Source organism: Sus scrofa, chromosome X (assembly GCF_054392235.1).
Source record: "Sus scrofa isolate SSC_HxYL_T2T_F1_AM1 chromosome X, Sscrofa_HxYL_maternal_Yorkshire_Landrace_v2.0, whole genome shotgun sequence".
NCBI lineage: Eukaryota > Metazoa > Chordata > Mammalia > Artiodactyla > Suidae > Sus > Sus scrofa.
The window spans coordinates 67,314,734-67,331,332 of NC_139401.1; the positions used below are offsets into that span (position 1 = coordinate 67,314,734).

At 43.6% G+C, this 16,599-nt stretch overlaps 2 protein-coding genes across 34 annotated transcripts in view; both read left to right on the forward strand.

Annotated features, from left to right (window-relative positions):
- Positions 1–9,643, forward strand: part of NONO (non-POU domain containing octamer binding) — a 36,851-nt gene extending 27,208 nt beyond the window's left edge. For all 31 annotated transcript variants that reach the window (XM_085006272.1, XM_085006270.1, XM_085006271.1 and 28 more), the window contains 9 exons: positions 938–1,131; positions 3,370–3,671; positions 4,179–4,274; positions 4,467–4,663; positions 5,564–5,648; positions 6,318–6,420; positions 6,985–7,024; positions 7,489–7,598; positions 8,621–9,643. In XM_085006272.1, coding sequence (XP_084862398.1) covers positions 938–1,131; positions 3,370–3,671; positions 4,179–4,274; positions 4,467–4,663; positions 5,564–5,648; positions 6,318–6,420; positions 6,985–7,024; positions 7,489–7,598; positions 8,621–8,755 — 1,262 coding nt within the window. In that variant the 3' untranslated portion in view covers positions 8,756–9,643. The remainder of the gene's footprint in view (positions 1–937; positions 1,132–3,369; positions 3,672–4,178; positions 4,275–4,466; positions 4,664–5,563; positions 5,649–6,317; positions 6,421–6,984; positions 7,025–7,488; positions 7,599–8,620) is intronic.
- Positions 9,644–10,154: 511 nt separating this feature from the next.
- ITGB1BP2 (integrin subunit beta 1 binding protein 2) lies at positions 10,155–15,280 on the forward strand. Of its 3 annotated transcripts, none has more exons than XM_021079567.2 (11): positions 10,155–10,308; positions 10,491–10,646; positions 10,732–10,788; positions 10,865–11,010; positions 13,019–13,113; positions 13,359–13,417; positions 13,553–13,623; positions 13,744–13,843; positions 14,098–14,211; positions 14,457–14,519; positions 14,877–15,280. In XM_021079567.2, the coding sequence occupies exons 2-11, from the start codon at positions 10,545–10,547 to the stop codon at positions 15,096–15,098; spliced, it is 1,029 nt and encodes a 342-aa protein (XP_020935226.1). In that variant the 5' UTR covers positions 10,155–10,308; positions 10,491–10,544; the 3' UTR covers positions 15,099–15,280.
- The last annotated feature ends 1,319 nt before the right edge of the window (positions 15,281–16,599 follow it).

The following is a 16,599-nucleotide window of genomic DNA, read 5'->3' on the forward strand; positions in this document are numbered from 1 at the left end:
ACCCGAATGCTCATGAATACTAGTCGGATTCGTTAAGCTCTTGGGATTATGAAAGACTAGGCCTTTGTGGCACACCTTTTTGGTTCTTTTCCCTGTTTACCTCAATACTTAGAATAAAAAAGGCTTATTCTCTGAAATAAGGAGCAAACGTGTAGGATAGCAATTGAATATAGGTTGCTTTACTGTATTTGCACACTCTACTGCTAAATAGATGACTGCATGTTTTGCCTCAGAGCTTGGCACTTAGAGATAATCATCAGGCACCTAGAAGGTAGAGAAAATAAAAGATCTTTAAGATTTAATGGACAAGAAATTTGGTACTATTATACTTTTAGCCAGAGGCCTGTGCCAGCCCATGTTTAATCAGAGTAAAAAAATCTTTAAAGGTATGTTCCCACCCATTCAGCAAACTGAGCACATGTTGTGTGCCTCTAAGACTAGAACCAACCTCAACCCTCTTTATTTCCAGAGATTTCTGCAAAGAAGCTTTTTCCTAACTTTTCATTTTATTCCAAGCCTGAAAGCATGGGAACTGTTAAGGTTATGAAGATTGTGAGAGACTGGGAAATGGAAAAATTATCTTTTAAGTTTTAAAATCTGATCCTGTCTGACATAGGAAAGAAAGGCTTTCCTTGACTTGCTTAATTTTCTCTTTGGCCAATAGTTTCTGTATTGTTCTTCGGTCTCAGAGTTAGTCCAGGTTGGCTCATGGCCCATATGTAGAGCTGTTGAGAAGTTCCCCTAGATCTTTGCTGCACTGCTTTCACATTCTGAGGTGCAATTTACTGATAAGGGGTTAATGAATAGACTCCATTGAGAAGTGGTGTTTGACTGCTTTACAACAATTATGTTTCCTAATCTACCAGCAATTGTAAATCTTTGAGAATGTGACTCAATCTCTCCCTGATCTTTTGAGTGACTGTGTGTCTCTTCTCAGATGAAGGCTTAACTATTGACCTGAAGAATTTTAGGAAACCAGGAGAGAAGACCTTCACCCAACGTAGCCGGCTCTTTGTGGGCAATCTTCCTCCTGACATCACTGAGGAGGAAATGAGGAAACTATTTGAGAAATACGGGAAGGCAGGCGAAGTCTTCATTCACAAGGATAAAGGCTTTGGCTTTATCCGCTTGGTGAGCAACTATGGCTTTTTAGAGCATGCATTCTAAAAGGTGGGGAATGGTGGATGTGGAAAATTGGGCAGTAGAAATAATTCTCAGATGATGTTTGTTAAAAGCTTGTAGTTATAATTGGTAGAACAGGACAAAAAAGGCAGATTTTTTTTTTTTTTTTGGCTACACCTAAGCCATGTAAAAGTTCCCAGGGCAGGGATTGAACCCAGGCCACTGCAGTGACAATGCCAGATCCTTAACCGGCTGTGCCACAAGGGAACTCCAAGGCAGGTTTATTTGTTTAGAACCCTGGGGCTGACATATGCCGTTTGGAACTTTTTTTGTTCTAAATGGGAAATTTCAAATGTAGAATAGTATAATACTCATTGCCCAGCTTCAATAACTGTTAACTCATAGTTAATATTTTATCTATGTTTTTCCCTTGTTTTTTAACCCCCACAAATATTTTACAAGACCAGTGCTGTAACCCCTGAGCTACGGAGCCTTACCCCCACAAATAGTTTAAATTAGATTTTTTTCAGAAGAAAAAGTGGTTTTTATTTTTTTTTTATTATTTTTTATTTTTTTGTCTTTTTTGTTATTTCTTTGGGCCGCTCCCGCGGCATATGGAGGTTCCCAGGCTAGGGGTTGAATCAGCTGTGGCCGGCCTACACCAGAGCCACAGCAACGCGGGATCCGAGCCGCGTCTGCAACCTACACCACAGCTCACGGCAACGCCGGATCATTAACCCACTGAGCAAGGGCAGGGACCGAACCCGCAACCTCATGGTTCCTAGTCGGATTCGTTAACCACTGCGCCACGACGGGAGCTCCGGTTTTTATTTTAGTAATGACCAAGGTTTATATAATTTATTTTCAAACCCTTGCCTTACTTACGACTCTTCAAATCCATGACCATATGGAGTTCCTGGGCCAGGGATTAGATTTGGGCCTCAGTTGTGACCTACGCCGGAGCACGCTGGATCCATAACCATGCTGGCCAGTGCTCCAGAGATGCTGCTGATTCCATTGTGCCACAGCAGAAACTTTTTTTTTTGCTTTTTAGGACCGAACCTGCAGCCTATGGAATAGTCCAGGCTAGGGGTCAGATCGGAGCTACAACTGCAAGCCTATGCCACATCTGAGCCCGCATCTGCAACCTACACCACAGCTCACAGCAACGCCGGATCCTTAACCCACTGAGCGAGGCCAGGGATTGAACCCGCATCCTTAGGGATATTAGTCAGGTGCATAACCTGCTGAGCCACAATGGGAGCTCCCTGAATTTTTTTTTAATTGTGCTAAAATCCACAAAATGTAATGTTTATCATCTTAAGCTTTTTTTTTTTTTTTTTTTTTTTTTTGGTCTTTTTAGGGCCATACCCGAGGCATATGGAGGTTCCCAGGCTGGGGGTTGAATTAGAACTGTAGCCGCAGGCCTATGCTGCAGCCATAGCAATACCAGATCCGAGCCATGTCTGCAACCTACACCACAGCTCACAGCAATGCTGAGCGAGGCCAGGGATTAGACCTGCGTCCTTGTGGATATTAGTCAGATTCTTTTCCACTGAGCCATGACGAGAACTCCCCTCATTGTAACTATTTTTAACTAATTTATTTATCTTCGGCCATGCCCTTGGCGTGTGGAAGTTCCTGGGCTTTTAAGTGTAGTTTTTTTTTTTTTAATATCTGATTTGATTTAGGAAATGTGTTTAAGTATATGAGGGAAAACCTTTATAGGCATCATTTGTCTCCATAAATGAGGAACATCATGTGCTGACACGATCACTGAATGTGATGGTCGGAACTAGTCTTCATTCTAGATCTGCCACTAACTCAAGACTATATAAGCAAGTCATTTTTGCTGTGCCTCAGGTTCCTCTTTAGTAATATGGAGGGTGTTCTATCAAGGTCTGTGGTTCATTCTGGCTGTTACATTGTAAGAGTAGGTTTTATGCTGATCATTGTCCAGATGATCTGTTACCACTTACGAGAATAACCTGTGACCATGTAAGTGGTATTAACTCTGAAATTTCCAATTGATTTATTGCAAGGCCATCAGAGAAACTAGGCTAACCAAATTGTTACTTGAATCACATGACTGCATTCTTTCATTTCTATCCGTGGTGGGTTTGGAGGGCTTTTATTTTTTTTATTTATTTATTGTTAGGTATTGAGCTGTGCAACTTTAGATTTTTGATGGCTGTGCAGGTGGTCTTTGTCCAACTTAGTTTATTCTGACTTTGTTCTGCTTTCTAGGAAACACGAACCCTAGCGGAGATTGCCAAAGTGGAACTGGACAACATGCCACTCCGTGGAAAGCAGCTGCGTGTGCGCTTTGCCTGCCATAGTGCATCCCTTACGGTCCGAAACCTTCCTCAGTATGTGTCCAACGAACTGCTGGAGGAAGCCTTTTCTGTGTTCGGCCAGGTAGAGAGGGCTGTAGTCATCGTGGATGATCGAGGAAGGCCCTCAGGGAAAGGCATTGTCGAGTTTTCAGGGAAGCCAGCTGCTCGCAAAGCTCTGGACAGATGCAGTGAAGGCTCCTTCCTGCTAACCACGTGAGTGAGGGGTTGTTTTCAGAAATATACCTTAGGTTGCTGCTTTCTTCTGTGGTCTGGGGAGTTAGCTTCTAGGAACCATATTCCTGTGTTCACTTAAAGATTTTTTATGCAATTCACTTCTCTACTAGGGTTTCCAGTATAATCTTAAATTAATGGACATGGTGGATTAAGAAGTCTTTCAGTAGGTTGTTACTTAATCTGTGTTAAATCCCCCTTTACTTTGAAGTTTTAGAATTCCAAAAAAGTTTTTGTCCATAGGTATCTATCTCTCTTACTATTTACTCTATATCATTATCTTGAGTTCCATAGATACCATATATAAAGGCTGCACTTAAGTACTCCACCTACTTAAAGGCTGTATTCAGAGATCTGATGCCTGACTTTATCCTGTCTACCGCAGATTCCACATAATAAAAGTCTTAGGTTACTTGGGGCTGGAACAATGAACCAGTGGCTCATGTAGAGAGGGTATAATTTGCTTAACACTGAGCTTCTTTATCCCAGATTTCCTAGGCCTGTGACTGTGGAGCCCATGGACCAGTTAGATGATGAAGAGGGACTTCCAGAGAAGTTGGTTATAAAGAACCAGCAATTTCACAAGTATGTGGTCCTGACAGATTCCCTGTTATGTGTTTGCTTATTCTTAAGGAAGCTTGTAAAGGGATGTGTAAAAGACATGTCTTTGCTGTATGTGTTAACTAGCAGCTATTATCTTTGCCCTTGGGAGGAATGCAGTGCTTATTTGGGAGAATCTTGGACAAAGTTTTAGTAACCCAGGAACCTTTTCTATAGGGAGCGAGAGCAGCCACCCAGGTTTGCACAGCCTGGCTCTTTTGAGTATGAGTATGCTATGCGCTGGAAGGCACTTATTGAGATGGAGAAGCAGCAGCAGGACCAAGTGGACCGAAACATCAAGGAAGCCCGTGAGAAGCTGGAGATGGAGATGGAGGCTGCTCGCCATGAACATCAGGTCATGCTAATGAGGCAGGGTGAGTGTAGGCCTATAAGTCTTAAGACTAGAAGCACAAAATAACTTTTTTCAGGAGTTTCTTTGCATCAGTAAGTAGAGAAAGGCCTAAAACTCTAGTTTTATTCTCTGAAATATATATATATATATTTAAAACAACTGTCACTTTATTTTTGGTCTTTTGTCCTTTTAGAGCTGCACCCACAGCATATGGAGGTTCCCAGGCTAGGGGTCCAACCGGAGCTGTAGCTGCCAGCCTACGCCAGAGCCACAGCAACACCAGATCTGAGCCGCGTCTATGAGCTACACCACAGCTCATGGCAACGCCAGATCCTTAACCCACTGAGTGAGACCAGGGATTGAACCTGCAACCTCATGGTTCCTAGTTAGATTCGCTTCTGCTGGGCCACACTGGGAACTCCTGAAATATTTTGTTAATCTTGGAGATGTGGCAGAGGATACTGGATTCTGTGGAGGAGGAAATAATAGGTTTGACTTCATTTTTGTAATCTGGATACCTCAGAGGCCACTTGGGGATTAAATATCCTATTTGCTTTCTGGATCTTTTTTTTTTTTTTCTTAAGTCTTTTTGTCTTTTTAGGGCCTACACCCACAGCATATGGAGGTTCCCAGGCTGCTGGGGTCCAATCATGGAGCTGTAGCTGCTGGCCTAGGCCACAGCTACAGCAACGTGGGATCCAAGCCGAGTCTGTGACCTACACCACAGCTCATAGCAACACTGGATCCTTAACCCTCTGAGCGAGGCCAGGGATCAAACCCGCATCCTCGTGGATGCTAGTCAGGTTTGGTAACCACTGAGCCACGATAGGAACTCCTGCTTTCTGGATCTTTCTGGAAAATTACTGGGTATCTATGAGGAGAATGAAGAATACTCTTCGAGATTAATCTGTTATTTTTCTAGATTTGATGAGGCGTCAAGAAGAACTTCGGAGGATGGAAGAGCTGCATAACCAAGAAGTGCAAAAACGAAAGCAGTTGGAGCTCAGGTAATTTTTTTTTTCTCCAACTGTTTTTTCTCTGACAACTCTATAGAGGTAATGTTTGCTCCTGCTGCCTACTACCATGTTATCTCTTGCATTTGTAAATATGGTGGCAAATATTTCCTTGGTGCTTTTCAGGTTCTCCCTTTAGATGGGAGATGTTTCAGCTGCCCATGGTTCTGGGACTGCACTAAAAAAAGGAAAGCAGCTGAGTCCTGGTCTCATGAGGCTGGCTCCTTTGGGAGTCCCTTAAGGACTACTCTGGGTTACTTTATTTTTTAGGGCTGCACCCACTGCATATGGAGAATCCCAAGCTAAGGGTTGAATCAGAGCTGTAGCTGCTGGCCTACACCACAGCCACAGCAATGCCTGATCCGAGCCATGTCTGAGACCTACACCACAGCTCATGGCAACGCTGGATTTCTTAACCCACTGAGTGAGGCCACGAATTAAACCTGCATCCTCATGGATGCTAGTTAGATTCGTTTCTGCTGAGTCACGACGAGAACTCCTGGGTTGCTTTACAGCTGGGCACATTTAACAGTGAATTTCCTGGAGAGCTATGATTGTTTTCAGTAGGCTTTTGATCTCCTTGGCTGAGTCCTCTATTGAGGTAATCTATTGCAAGTTCTGGCTGGGAGGCCACTGCTTAAATATTTTGGTGACTCTCTGTAGACAGGAGGAGGAACGCAGGCGCCGTGAGGAAGAGATGCGGCGGCAGCAAGAAGAAATGATGCGGCGACAGCAGGAAGGATTCAAGGGAACCTTCCCTGATGCGGTATATCTCCCATGTGTCCATGATGTGCCGGGCCAGTCACAATATGACAAGCCCACCATGAGTTGTCTGTTAGGACTATAAAAGACACTAGGCTATGACCAATTTTTCTATTTTATGACACTCTTTTTAGAAGCATTCATAGGAAGGAAAGGTAAGGTTTGAAGAGGAGCTCTTCTTGCCTCACAGTTAATTTAGTATGAAAAGTTGGGGCCAGTGTATGTTGTTTAAACTCTGTGACTGCAGGATGAGATATATCCAGGCCTGGTCCTCTGATAACCTTGGCAGTTGTCATACAGGTTGGAGCCTTAGAAGAAATCAACTCTCTCTCTCCCCTTTTCTTTCATTTCTCCTGTTCCTAAGAGGAGACTCTGATTTGTGTTCTAGTTAGTATCTCTAACCTTGAATTCATTGTATAACTAGCAATGAGCTGTTGTTGATATTCCTCAGCTTGGTCTCAGTGAACTTAGGATATGTTGTCTATTTCGCTTAGTATGTGGTTCTCAGTGGATTTTGGTAGAATGCAGTGCTGTCTTGGACTATCTTGAGTGTTGTTTTGTTTTTCAGAGAGAGCAGGAGATACGGATGGGCCAGATGGCTATGGGAGGTAAAGACTTAGGTTTTCCTTTTTCTTTCTCATCTCTGGTGAACTATGTAGCTTCTCCTACCTAGTCTAAAATTTCTTTTTGGTCTTTTGTCTATTTAGGGCCACACCCACAGCGTATGGAGGTTCCCAGGCAAGGGGTCTAGTCGGAGCTGTAGCTGCCCGCCACAGCCACAGCCATGCTAGATCCGAGCCCTGTCTGTGACCTACACCCACAGCTCACAGCAATGCTGGATCTTTAACCTACTGAGCGAGGCCAAGGATTGAATCCATGTTCTCATGAATACTAGTCGATTTACTAACCAGTGAGCCACGATGGGAACTCCCAAACTAATCTAAATTTAACATTTCACATTTCTGGGAGCATCATTTTAGTGGAAGGGGAACACGTCTTGAATTGTTTCCTTTCGCACAGAAAAATGTTGACAATCTCTGTCTCCTGTACTGATCACACTACTCTGCTTTAGGTGCTATGGGCATAAACAACAGAGGCGCCATGCCCCCTGCTCCTGTGCCAGCTGGTACACCAGCTCCTCCAGGACCTGCCACTATGATGCCAGATGGAACCTTGGGATTGGTAATAAACTGCAGGGCATTATAGTAACTGTAAATGTTGATAGGAGGAGAAAGGACTTAGGCTTCATGGTCCCTGGGCCTGCCAGACAGTTTTGCTCAGATAACAGTTTTTAGGATCACTTTAGGATTACTTTAAGGATCAGTTTTTAGGATTACTTTAAGATCTCTGTTTTTGAGTTTTATGCAAATCCATTCTCAAACTATATTCTTTCTAGGAGTTAAGCAAGTACCTCTCTCTGACTGGCTAGTGTGTTTGTTTTTTGTCTTTGTAGGGCCACACCCATCACATATGGAAGTTCCCAGGCTAGGGGAATCAGAGCTGAAGCTGTTAGGCCTATGCCACAGCCACAGCAACGAGGGATCTGAGCCCTGTCTACGACCTATACCACATCTCACAGGCAACACTGGATCTTTAACCCACTGAGCAAGGCCAGGGATCAAACCTGCATTCTCACGGATGCTTGTTCGGCTTCATTAACCTCTGAGCCACAACAGGAACTCCTCTCTGACTGGCTATTGTTGATGGACTGTTTAGTTGCTACTTTGGGTGAATAGGTTCTTTTTTGGACGGAAGGCAACAAAGACTGGACATTATCACATGAAATAGATGTGAGTCCAAAAGTTTAATGGCTCAGACAATCCTGAGGTAGTTTTAGTTGTAATGTCAAAATGTTAAAGTTAGGTAGGCTTAAGGTTGCTAAAGAGTGATGGCCTTCCCTTGTCCATATACCTAGTTCAAGAAAAAGGATTTAGCTTTAATTTATTCAGCATAGGAATTTAGTATGTCATATTCTTATCCTATAGGAATAGGGATAGTATGTTAAAGATAGGATGGTTGGGTGGGACCGTATTTCAAGCAGCTTTCCTTTGGGAATGTCTGCTAGAGTTCTAAATAGGCTTAGTCACCCCTACCATCCAGAGCCTTGAATACTTGGGTGGAAATGGCCTCCGGGGAGGAGCTATAGATGGGTGGGAAGTTTAGGGCATAGGTTATATTGTAATGTTTCTCTCTTTCTCTTCAAGACCCCACCAACAACTGAACGCTTTGGCCAAGCTGCTACAATGGAAGGAATTGGGGCAATTGGTGGAACCCCTCCAGCATTCAACCGTGCAGCTCCTGGAGCTGAATTTGCTCCAAACAAACGTCGCCGATACTAATAAAATTGCAGTGTCTAGTTTCCCAAAACCCTTAAAAGAAGGACCCTTTTTGGACTAGCTGAATTCTACCCTGGAAAGTGTTAGGGATTCCTCCAATAGTTAGGTCTTCCCTGCCTGTACTACTCCAAGGAGTATGCTGGAGGCAGAGGGTAAGGGAGGGGCGGTATTGAACAAATCAGTTCTGTGTGGTATATCCTTTAACTAACCAATTCTGTGTGGTGCATTCCTGAAGTCTAGTGTGATTGTTGAGAGCCTGGGAGAGTCAGGGAGCCCTGGTAAAATGGATCCAGTTAGAGCCCCCATTAATCATTCCACTCTGTCCATCCTGTTCTATTTGCTTTCTTGTACCCCTCCCAGCCTCCACCCCAGAGACACTGCCACATATACCACAAAAACCAAACATCCCCCAATGACCTTGGCCCCATTGCTCCGTTCACTCTGAGGTGGGAATTCAGGCAAATGTCCGCAGAGGTCACAGACAACATAATGTACGGTTCTGTTATATCCCATATATTACCCCTTCATGTCCTAAGGAAGACATTTTCTCTTAGAGATTTTCATTTAGTATATCTTTAACAAAATCTTGTGTTGACTTGCCTCCATCTTTTTCTTGGGTAAGGACAACCCAAGAATGGCCCTTCCTTTTGTGTCTATGATGTTGCTGTACACAGCTTTTCTCGATAGGCCTAGTACAATCTTGAGAACAGGGTTGCTGTATGCGGAAGGTTGGACAGTAGCTCTTAGCTTTGCCTATTTTAGGTAGTTATGCTGTGCATTTTTTTATTGGTGTACCATGTTTGATTTGTCCCTGATAACCTTTGGAGTTTTTCTGAGAAATGGAGAAGTAATGCAACATCAACTTATTAAAATACATTTTAAGCCTTTTAATTTTCTGTGCTGTTTTTGAAGGGGAAGGGCAGGCGGGGAGGCTCTGTAAGAATAATCCTTTATGACCTTTTGCTTAACATATTAATCCATCTAGACAAAACATGGGGAGGTTGGATGCACACTGGCTGAAGTGGCTGATAAAATCCCATGCTGTTGGTACGCAGAAGTAATGAGGGTGGGAGGAGAGCTGCTGCTTTGAAAGAGGAAGAAAATGGGCTGGAGCAATTGGGGTACTTTGAGAGGGGAGGGGGCTCAAAATTGGTATTCATTTCTGAGCAGCTGCTGGTATGTCAGGAGCTTGGAATTGGCATGGTAAATCTAAAACCGGCAATAGTTAGCTGACCTCATCCAAGTTCCAAGCACTACTCTGCCTGATCCTTTTTTCTTGAGCCCCAGAGCTAAAATGTTCCTGAGCTCTTTCCTATTGGCTGGGAAGACCAGTTGAAGTTCCCTTGCCCATGTTAGGACGCGTACGCCTCCTGAACTAAAGATAGAAACAGCTGGCCCTTCCAGGCAGCTAAAAGCCTCCAGACTAAGAGGTGTTCCCCAATCGGCAGCCAGACTCCTTGAAATACCCTTTGAATAATTCTACCAAGGCCTCATGTCTCTACTCTGCCATAACAAAGGCTGTGGGCAACACTTTGATCCCCAAACCAACCTTCCTGGTGAGTAATTCTGACTTTGGCCAAGGGCGGTGTGGGTGCTGGGGTAGTTGTCAGCTGTGGGCAGTCTGGTAAAAGCAGAAAATTTAGTGTACCTGCCTTAGTTTAATTGGTGTGAGTGATCTTCAGACTTACACTGGTTTTTTTTTTTTGTTTGTTTGTTTGTTTGTTTTTTACATTATAAGCATATAAACCTGGAAAACTATAAGTATATAAATCCAGAGAAGAGGTGAGAAGTGATGCTTGGTATAGTTACCTTCCCTTCCTTGATCCTTCTACTGATATCCACAGATTCCTGTTGCCATCACCCTGGGGTCCCAGTCTTCCATGATGCACTTAAGGTGAGGAATAAGCAAGGGGAGATAGCAAGAGCATTTCCTGAAAGAAAGATACCCAGGGAATCTGAGACGGGTCTCTTGTTATCAGGGTTGGTCCTGCTGCCGGAAGCGAACTGTAGATTTCTCTGAGTTCTTAAATATCAAGGTAAATTCTTTACTTCCTTGGATTCTGCCCGATTAGAAGGATTCTATCCCTAATCCTCTCTCCTTATCTGTACTAGGGCTGTACTGTGGGACCCCACTGTGCTGAGAAGCTCCCTGAAGCCCCTCAACCTGAGGGCCCTGCAACAAGCAGTTCACTTCTGGAGCAAAAGCCTCCGAATACGATTCCAAAGTCAGCAGAGACGTTGCGCCGGGAGAGGCCCAAGTAAAGAGGAGGAGGTCCCTGGGTTTTTCCTATATTCATGGAACTTCCTAGGAGTGATTAATGGGTCATTGAGGTTTGGGAACTAGGGACTAGAGATGTGAGGAGACCCAAGTGTCAGGGTTTGGTGTATTTTTTTTTTTTGCCTTGGGGGAAATTTGTGTCCAGAAATAATGTCCTTTGCTTTAAGGTGGTATGGGGTGATGGGATAGGTGTTTTGTATTTCTTTTTTTTTTTTTTTTCTCCTGGAAATTCTCAGGCCAGGGATAGAACCTGAGCCCAGCAGGGACAACACCAACACCAGATCTTTAAACTGCTAGATCACCAGGGAACTCCAGGGATAGGCAATTTTTTTTTTTTTTTTTTTTTTTTGTCTTTTTAGGGCCACACCCGCGGCATATGGAGGTTCCCAGGCTAGGGGTCTAATCTGAGCTACAGCTGCCCGCCTACACCACAGCCACAGCAACACAGGATCTGAGCTGCACCTGCGACCTACACCACAGCTCATCGCAAATCGGAATCCTTAATCCACTGAGCGAGGCCAGGGATTGAACCCACAACCTAATGGCTAGGATAGGCATTTTGAATTAACAGAATAGATTAGCCCCTCACAAATATACACTTAGTTGTAACACACAGGGGAGTTTTGAGAATGACTTGATATTTTTCCTTTTGGAAAAGAGCTTTAAAATAAGTTTTACAGCAAGAAAAGGATATAGTAGGAAGTTCCCTTGTGGTGCAACAATTGAAGGCTCTGGGGTTGCCACTGCAGTGGCTTGGGTCATTGTAGTGGTGCAGTGGATTCAATTCCTGGCCTGGGAAATTTCACATGCTGAGGGCACGGCCAAAAATTAAATTAATTAAAAAAATTTTTTATTATAATTGATTTACAAAGACATTTTTTTGAGGGGGAGTTCCCGTCATGGCCCAGTGGTTAACGAACCCGACTAACATCCATGAGGATGTGGGTTTGATCCCTGGCCTCGCTCAGTGGGTTAAGGATCCCTCGTTGCCGTGAGCTGTGATGTAGCTCACAGATGTGGCTTGGATGCTGTGTTGCTGTGGCTGTGGCGTAGGCTGGCAGCTACAGCTCCAATTGGAATCCTAGCCTGGGAACCTCCATACGCCATGGGTGTGGCCCTAAAGAAACAAAAAAAAAACCAAAAAAAATTTTTTTTTAATTTTATTTATTTTATTTTTTTGATTTTCAGGGCTGTACCCACAGCATATGGAGGTCCCAGGCTAGGAGTCGAATCGGAGCTACAGCTGCCAGCCTACACCACAGTTCAGGGCAATGCCGGATCCTTAACCCACTGATCGAGGCCAGGGATTGAACCTGCAACCTCATGGTTCTTAGTCGGATTTGTTTCTGTTGCACCATGATGGGAATTCCCCAAAATAATTTTTTTTAGAAGAAAAGGATAGGAGTTCCCATCGTGGTTCAGCGGTAACGAACCCAACAAGTGTCCCATGAGGATGCAAACCCTGGCCTTGATCAGTGGGTTAAGGATCGGGTGTTTCTGTGGCTGTGGTATAGGCTGGCAGCTGCAGCTCCAATTCGATCCCTAGCCTGGGAACTTCCATATGCCATACCTAAAAAGACAAAAAAATTAAAAATAAATTTAAAAAGTAAAAAGAATAGGATATAGTAGTATTGGCAATCAGGAGGCTCCAGAGAAGAATAAGTTAATTTTGAGGAAGTAGTATGAGCAACAGAAGAAAGTCATATTAGGGCTACAATTATTAGATGAAGAGAAAGAGGAGTGATGCACTTCTACAGAGAAATATGGTTGGATTAAGCAACAGAATAGATGGGTAAGAGAAGCCCTGGGAAGTTCCCCAGGGTTCAAGGGTTTGGCATGTCCACAGAGAAGAAAATGGGCAATGGGTTGCTACCCATCTTCTCTAACCCCACCACACTTCTTTGATTCCATTTCCACTGGTGGGAATGTTGGAGTTGTTGATCACGGTTAGTGGGTCAGCATTAAATCGCGCCACCCACATCCCCTAGGTCAGATCTGCCTCCAAAGCTGCTTCCACTAAATATATCCCAAGCCCTGGAAATGGCACTGGAACAGAAGGAATTAGACCAAGAACCTGGAGCAGGTAAGTGGGTCCTTCATAGGACAGGTTTTGGGATTTCCCTTATGTCTCATAATGTAACTACACGGCATTACTTCTACAGTGGCTGTGGCTCGACCCCCTGGCTCAGGAACTTCCATATGCCGCAGGTGCGGCCACTTGTTTAAAAAAAAAAAAAAAAAAGACAGGTCTTGTATACTGGAATTTAGTGAAAATGGCAGTTGGGTAGAGAAAATGAATAGGTTCCTGACCCTGTTTCCTTTGCCCAGGACTTGACAGTAGTCTGATCCAGACTGGTGCCAGCTGCCAGAACCCAGGATGTGATGCTGTGAGTGTGTGGAGGACTCAAGCATGTGGCTGAGAGATGCTACACCTGAGGGATGACTGGGTATAGGTATGGGGCTGCATGGGTACATTTTAAAATGACTCGATTCTTTTCCTGATTCTCCTTTATCTGTCTTAGGTTTACCAAGGCTCGGAGAGTGATGCTACTCCCTGTACCTACCACCCAGGAGCACCTCGATTCCATGAGGGGTGATGGAGGGGACTGGGTGGGCTGTGAGACAGGTTTCTCCCAATGTTGATCACAAGATGGAAGTGGGGGGCTTCTGGGGAGGGAAAAGGAGATTCAGTTGAATCGTGTTCCTACCTCAGGATGAAGTCTTGGAGCTGTTGTGGCATCCAGACCCTGGATTTTGGGGTATTTCTGGCACAGCCAGGATGCAGAGTTGGTAGACATGACTGGGGGAAGAAGGTAAGTCTTGACGTTCCTGAACTTTTGATTAGAACCCAATTCCAAAATAATTTCTCCTCCCTGTACCTCATGTTTTGTCCCTTTTGCATGGACCAAGTAAGATTCTACTCTTTATTCTTTACCAGCCCAGCGGTTTTGCAATAAGGAGGTAGTGTTAAACTTTCTGAGACTGTTTCTTCTCCACATACACCGTGAGAACTCCTCTTGGGTTAAGAGTTCATTCTTACCACCCACATTTCACATCTACATTTTAGCTGCTGGCATCTTGCCGTCACGATTGGCACCAGACAGATTCCTTAGTAGTGGTGACTGTATACGGCCAGATTCCACTTCCTGCGTTCAATTGGGTGAAGGCCAGTCAAACTGAGGTGAGGAATGTCTGATGCTGGATGGGAGGCCAGTGAATTGGGTGATGCTATAATCTTACAGGCAGCATTGCCATAGGCAGTTAACATGTAGGCTCCGTAGTCCTCTGAGAGGAAGGTAGAGCTATTAGGTCAGGGTTATCTGGCTGACTTGTGGATGTAGGGATTATACCACGGGCCTGCTTTGCTGATGTAATAACTTGTTCTGACCTGGGATTGTTACTACCTCTGTAATTCTTTTCTCTCAGCTTCATATCCACATTGTCTTTGATGGGAACCGTGTGTTCCAAGCACAGATGAAGCTCTGGGGGGTAAGTGAAGATAAAGGGGCACAGGTGGGGGAGGAAGATGGGGTGAAAAGAAGGGCCAGATTGGAATGAATAGAGGGTGTCTTGAGGGAAGGAGTCTTAGTGGGAAAGTGAAGGTTTTCTCTTCATTTGCTTTGATATTCTTTCTCTCTCCCTCTTCCTCCTTTTTCTCCCTCTCCCCCCACTTCTCCTTTCTTTCCTTTCTCTCCCTTACTATAATCTTATTCCTTCCCTATATTTTTCCTCACTTCACATTTAAAAATTTTTCTCCATGTCATTCATCACCACCCTACCCTGACCCCAACCTTTTGATTTCCTCATTTTCGCTTCTTTGTTCCTCTATCTCTCCCTCCTCCTCAGGTTGTAAACGTGGAGCAGAGCTCTGTCTCCTTGATGCCATCTCGGGTTGAAATCTCCCTGGTCAAGGCTGACCCAGGATTCTGGGCCCAGCTGGAGCACCCCGATGCACTGGCTGAGAAGTCTAAGTCAGGGGTTGGGTTAGAGATGGATGAGGAAGAATCTGAGGATTCAGATGATGATCTGAGCTGGACAGAGGAGGAGGAGGAAGCGATGGGGGAATAGTGACACCAGACAACTAAGTGTCTAGATAGGACCTCAGTGACTCCCTTAGAATCTCAAAGACCAGGATATGGTTGACCATGTGGTGTCATTGAACAGCAGGAGGCAGAAGGCGAGGAGAACAAAAGTGTCCAAACCATCCTGTTTTTTTTTCCTTTAAATAAATCTTGTATTCTGCAGTTTCACATAGTGTCGTTCTCTCACCTCTAAAATTGTATTCATTCCCTTCAGCTTCTATGTGTGTTCAACACACATGCGTGAAAACAAGCACATTGCACATGCAATCAATTCTTCACAACCACCAGGTATTTTACTAAGTACTTACGATGTACCCAGTTATATAGTTTACAGGTATCTGAAAAACAAGACTTATTCATTCCTCTTAGGAAAATTATAGTCTGACTGACAAGTCAAGGCTAATCTACATGAAATAATAATAAACATTATAGGATAGTTTGAGTGCTAAATTGTGCACTACAGTTTTTAAAAGCTGTTAGAGTTGGGAGAATGGAGTGATTAATGTGGACTGTAGTAGAAAGGGAAAGCTCCATGGAAGAAGTACATTTTGTTATAGCTTTATTGAGATACCCTACACATCCCATACAACTTACTCATTCTAAGTGTAAAATTCAGTGTTTTTTTTTTTTAAGTATACTTAGAGTCGTGCAACCACAGTCAATTTTAGAATGTTTGCATCACTCCAAAAAGAAACCCTATACCCATTATCAATCACTCCCAATTTCCCCCTGGACTCATAGTCCTAGGCAGCCACTGATCTACTCTCTGTTTCCATATATTTACCTATTCTGGATGTTCCATATGAATGGAATCATACGATATGCGATCGCTTGTGACAGGCTTCTTTCATTTAGGATAATATTTTTAGAGTTGGGTTTTTTTTTTTTTTTGAAACATCAATGGCTTATTGGATGGGGGTAGGATAATATTTTTAAGGTTCATCCATGTTATCACATGTATCAATACTTCATTCATTTTAATGGCCAAATAATACTTCACTGTGTGGATATTACCACTTTTGTTTTATCTCTTCATCAGTTGAGGTACATTTGGGTTGTTCCACTTTTTGGCTATTATGAATGGCTGTTATGAACATTAATGTTCAAGTTTTTATGTGGACATACATTTACGTTTCTCTTGGATATATATTAAGGGTATATTGGAGTGTAATTCATGGGGAAAATGGTAACTTTTAACCTTTCAAGGAACTGTCAGACTATTTTCCAAAGAGGATGCGTCATTTTACATTCCCACCAGCAGTGTAAGAAGGTTCCTGTTTCTCTACATCCTTGATAGCACTTGTTACTTACTTATCTCTTTAAATTATAGCCATCCTATCAGGTGTGAAGTGGAATCTCATTGTGGCTCTAATTTGCCTATCCCTGATGGCTAATGATGCTGAGCATCTTTACAAGTGTTTATTGGCCATTTGTGTATCTTATTTGGATAAATGTCTGTTCAAATCCTTTGCCCATTTGGGAGTTCC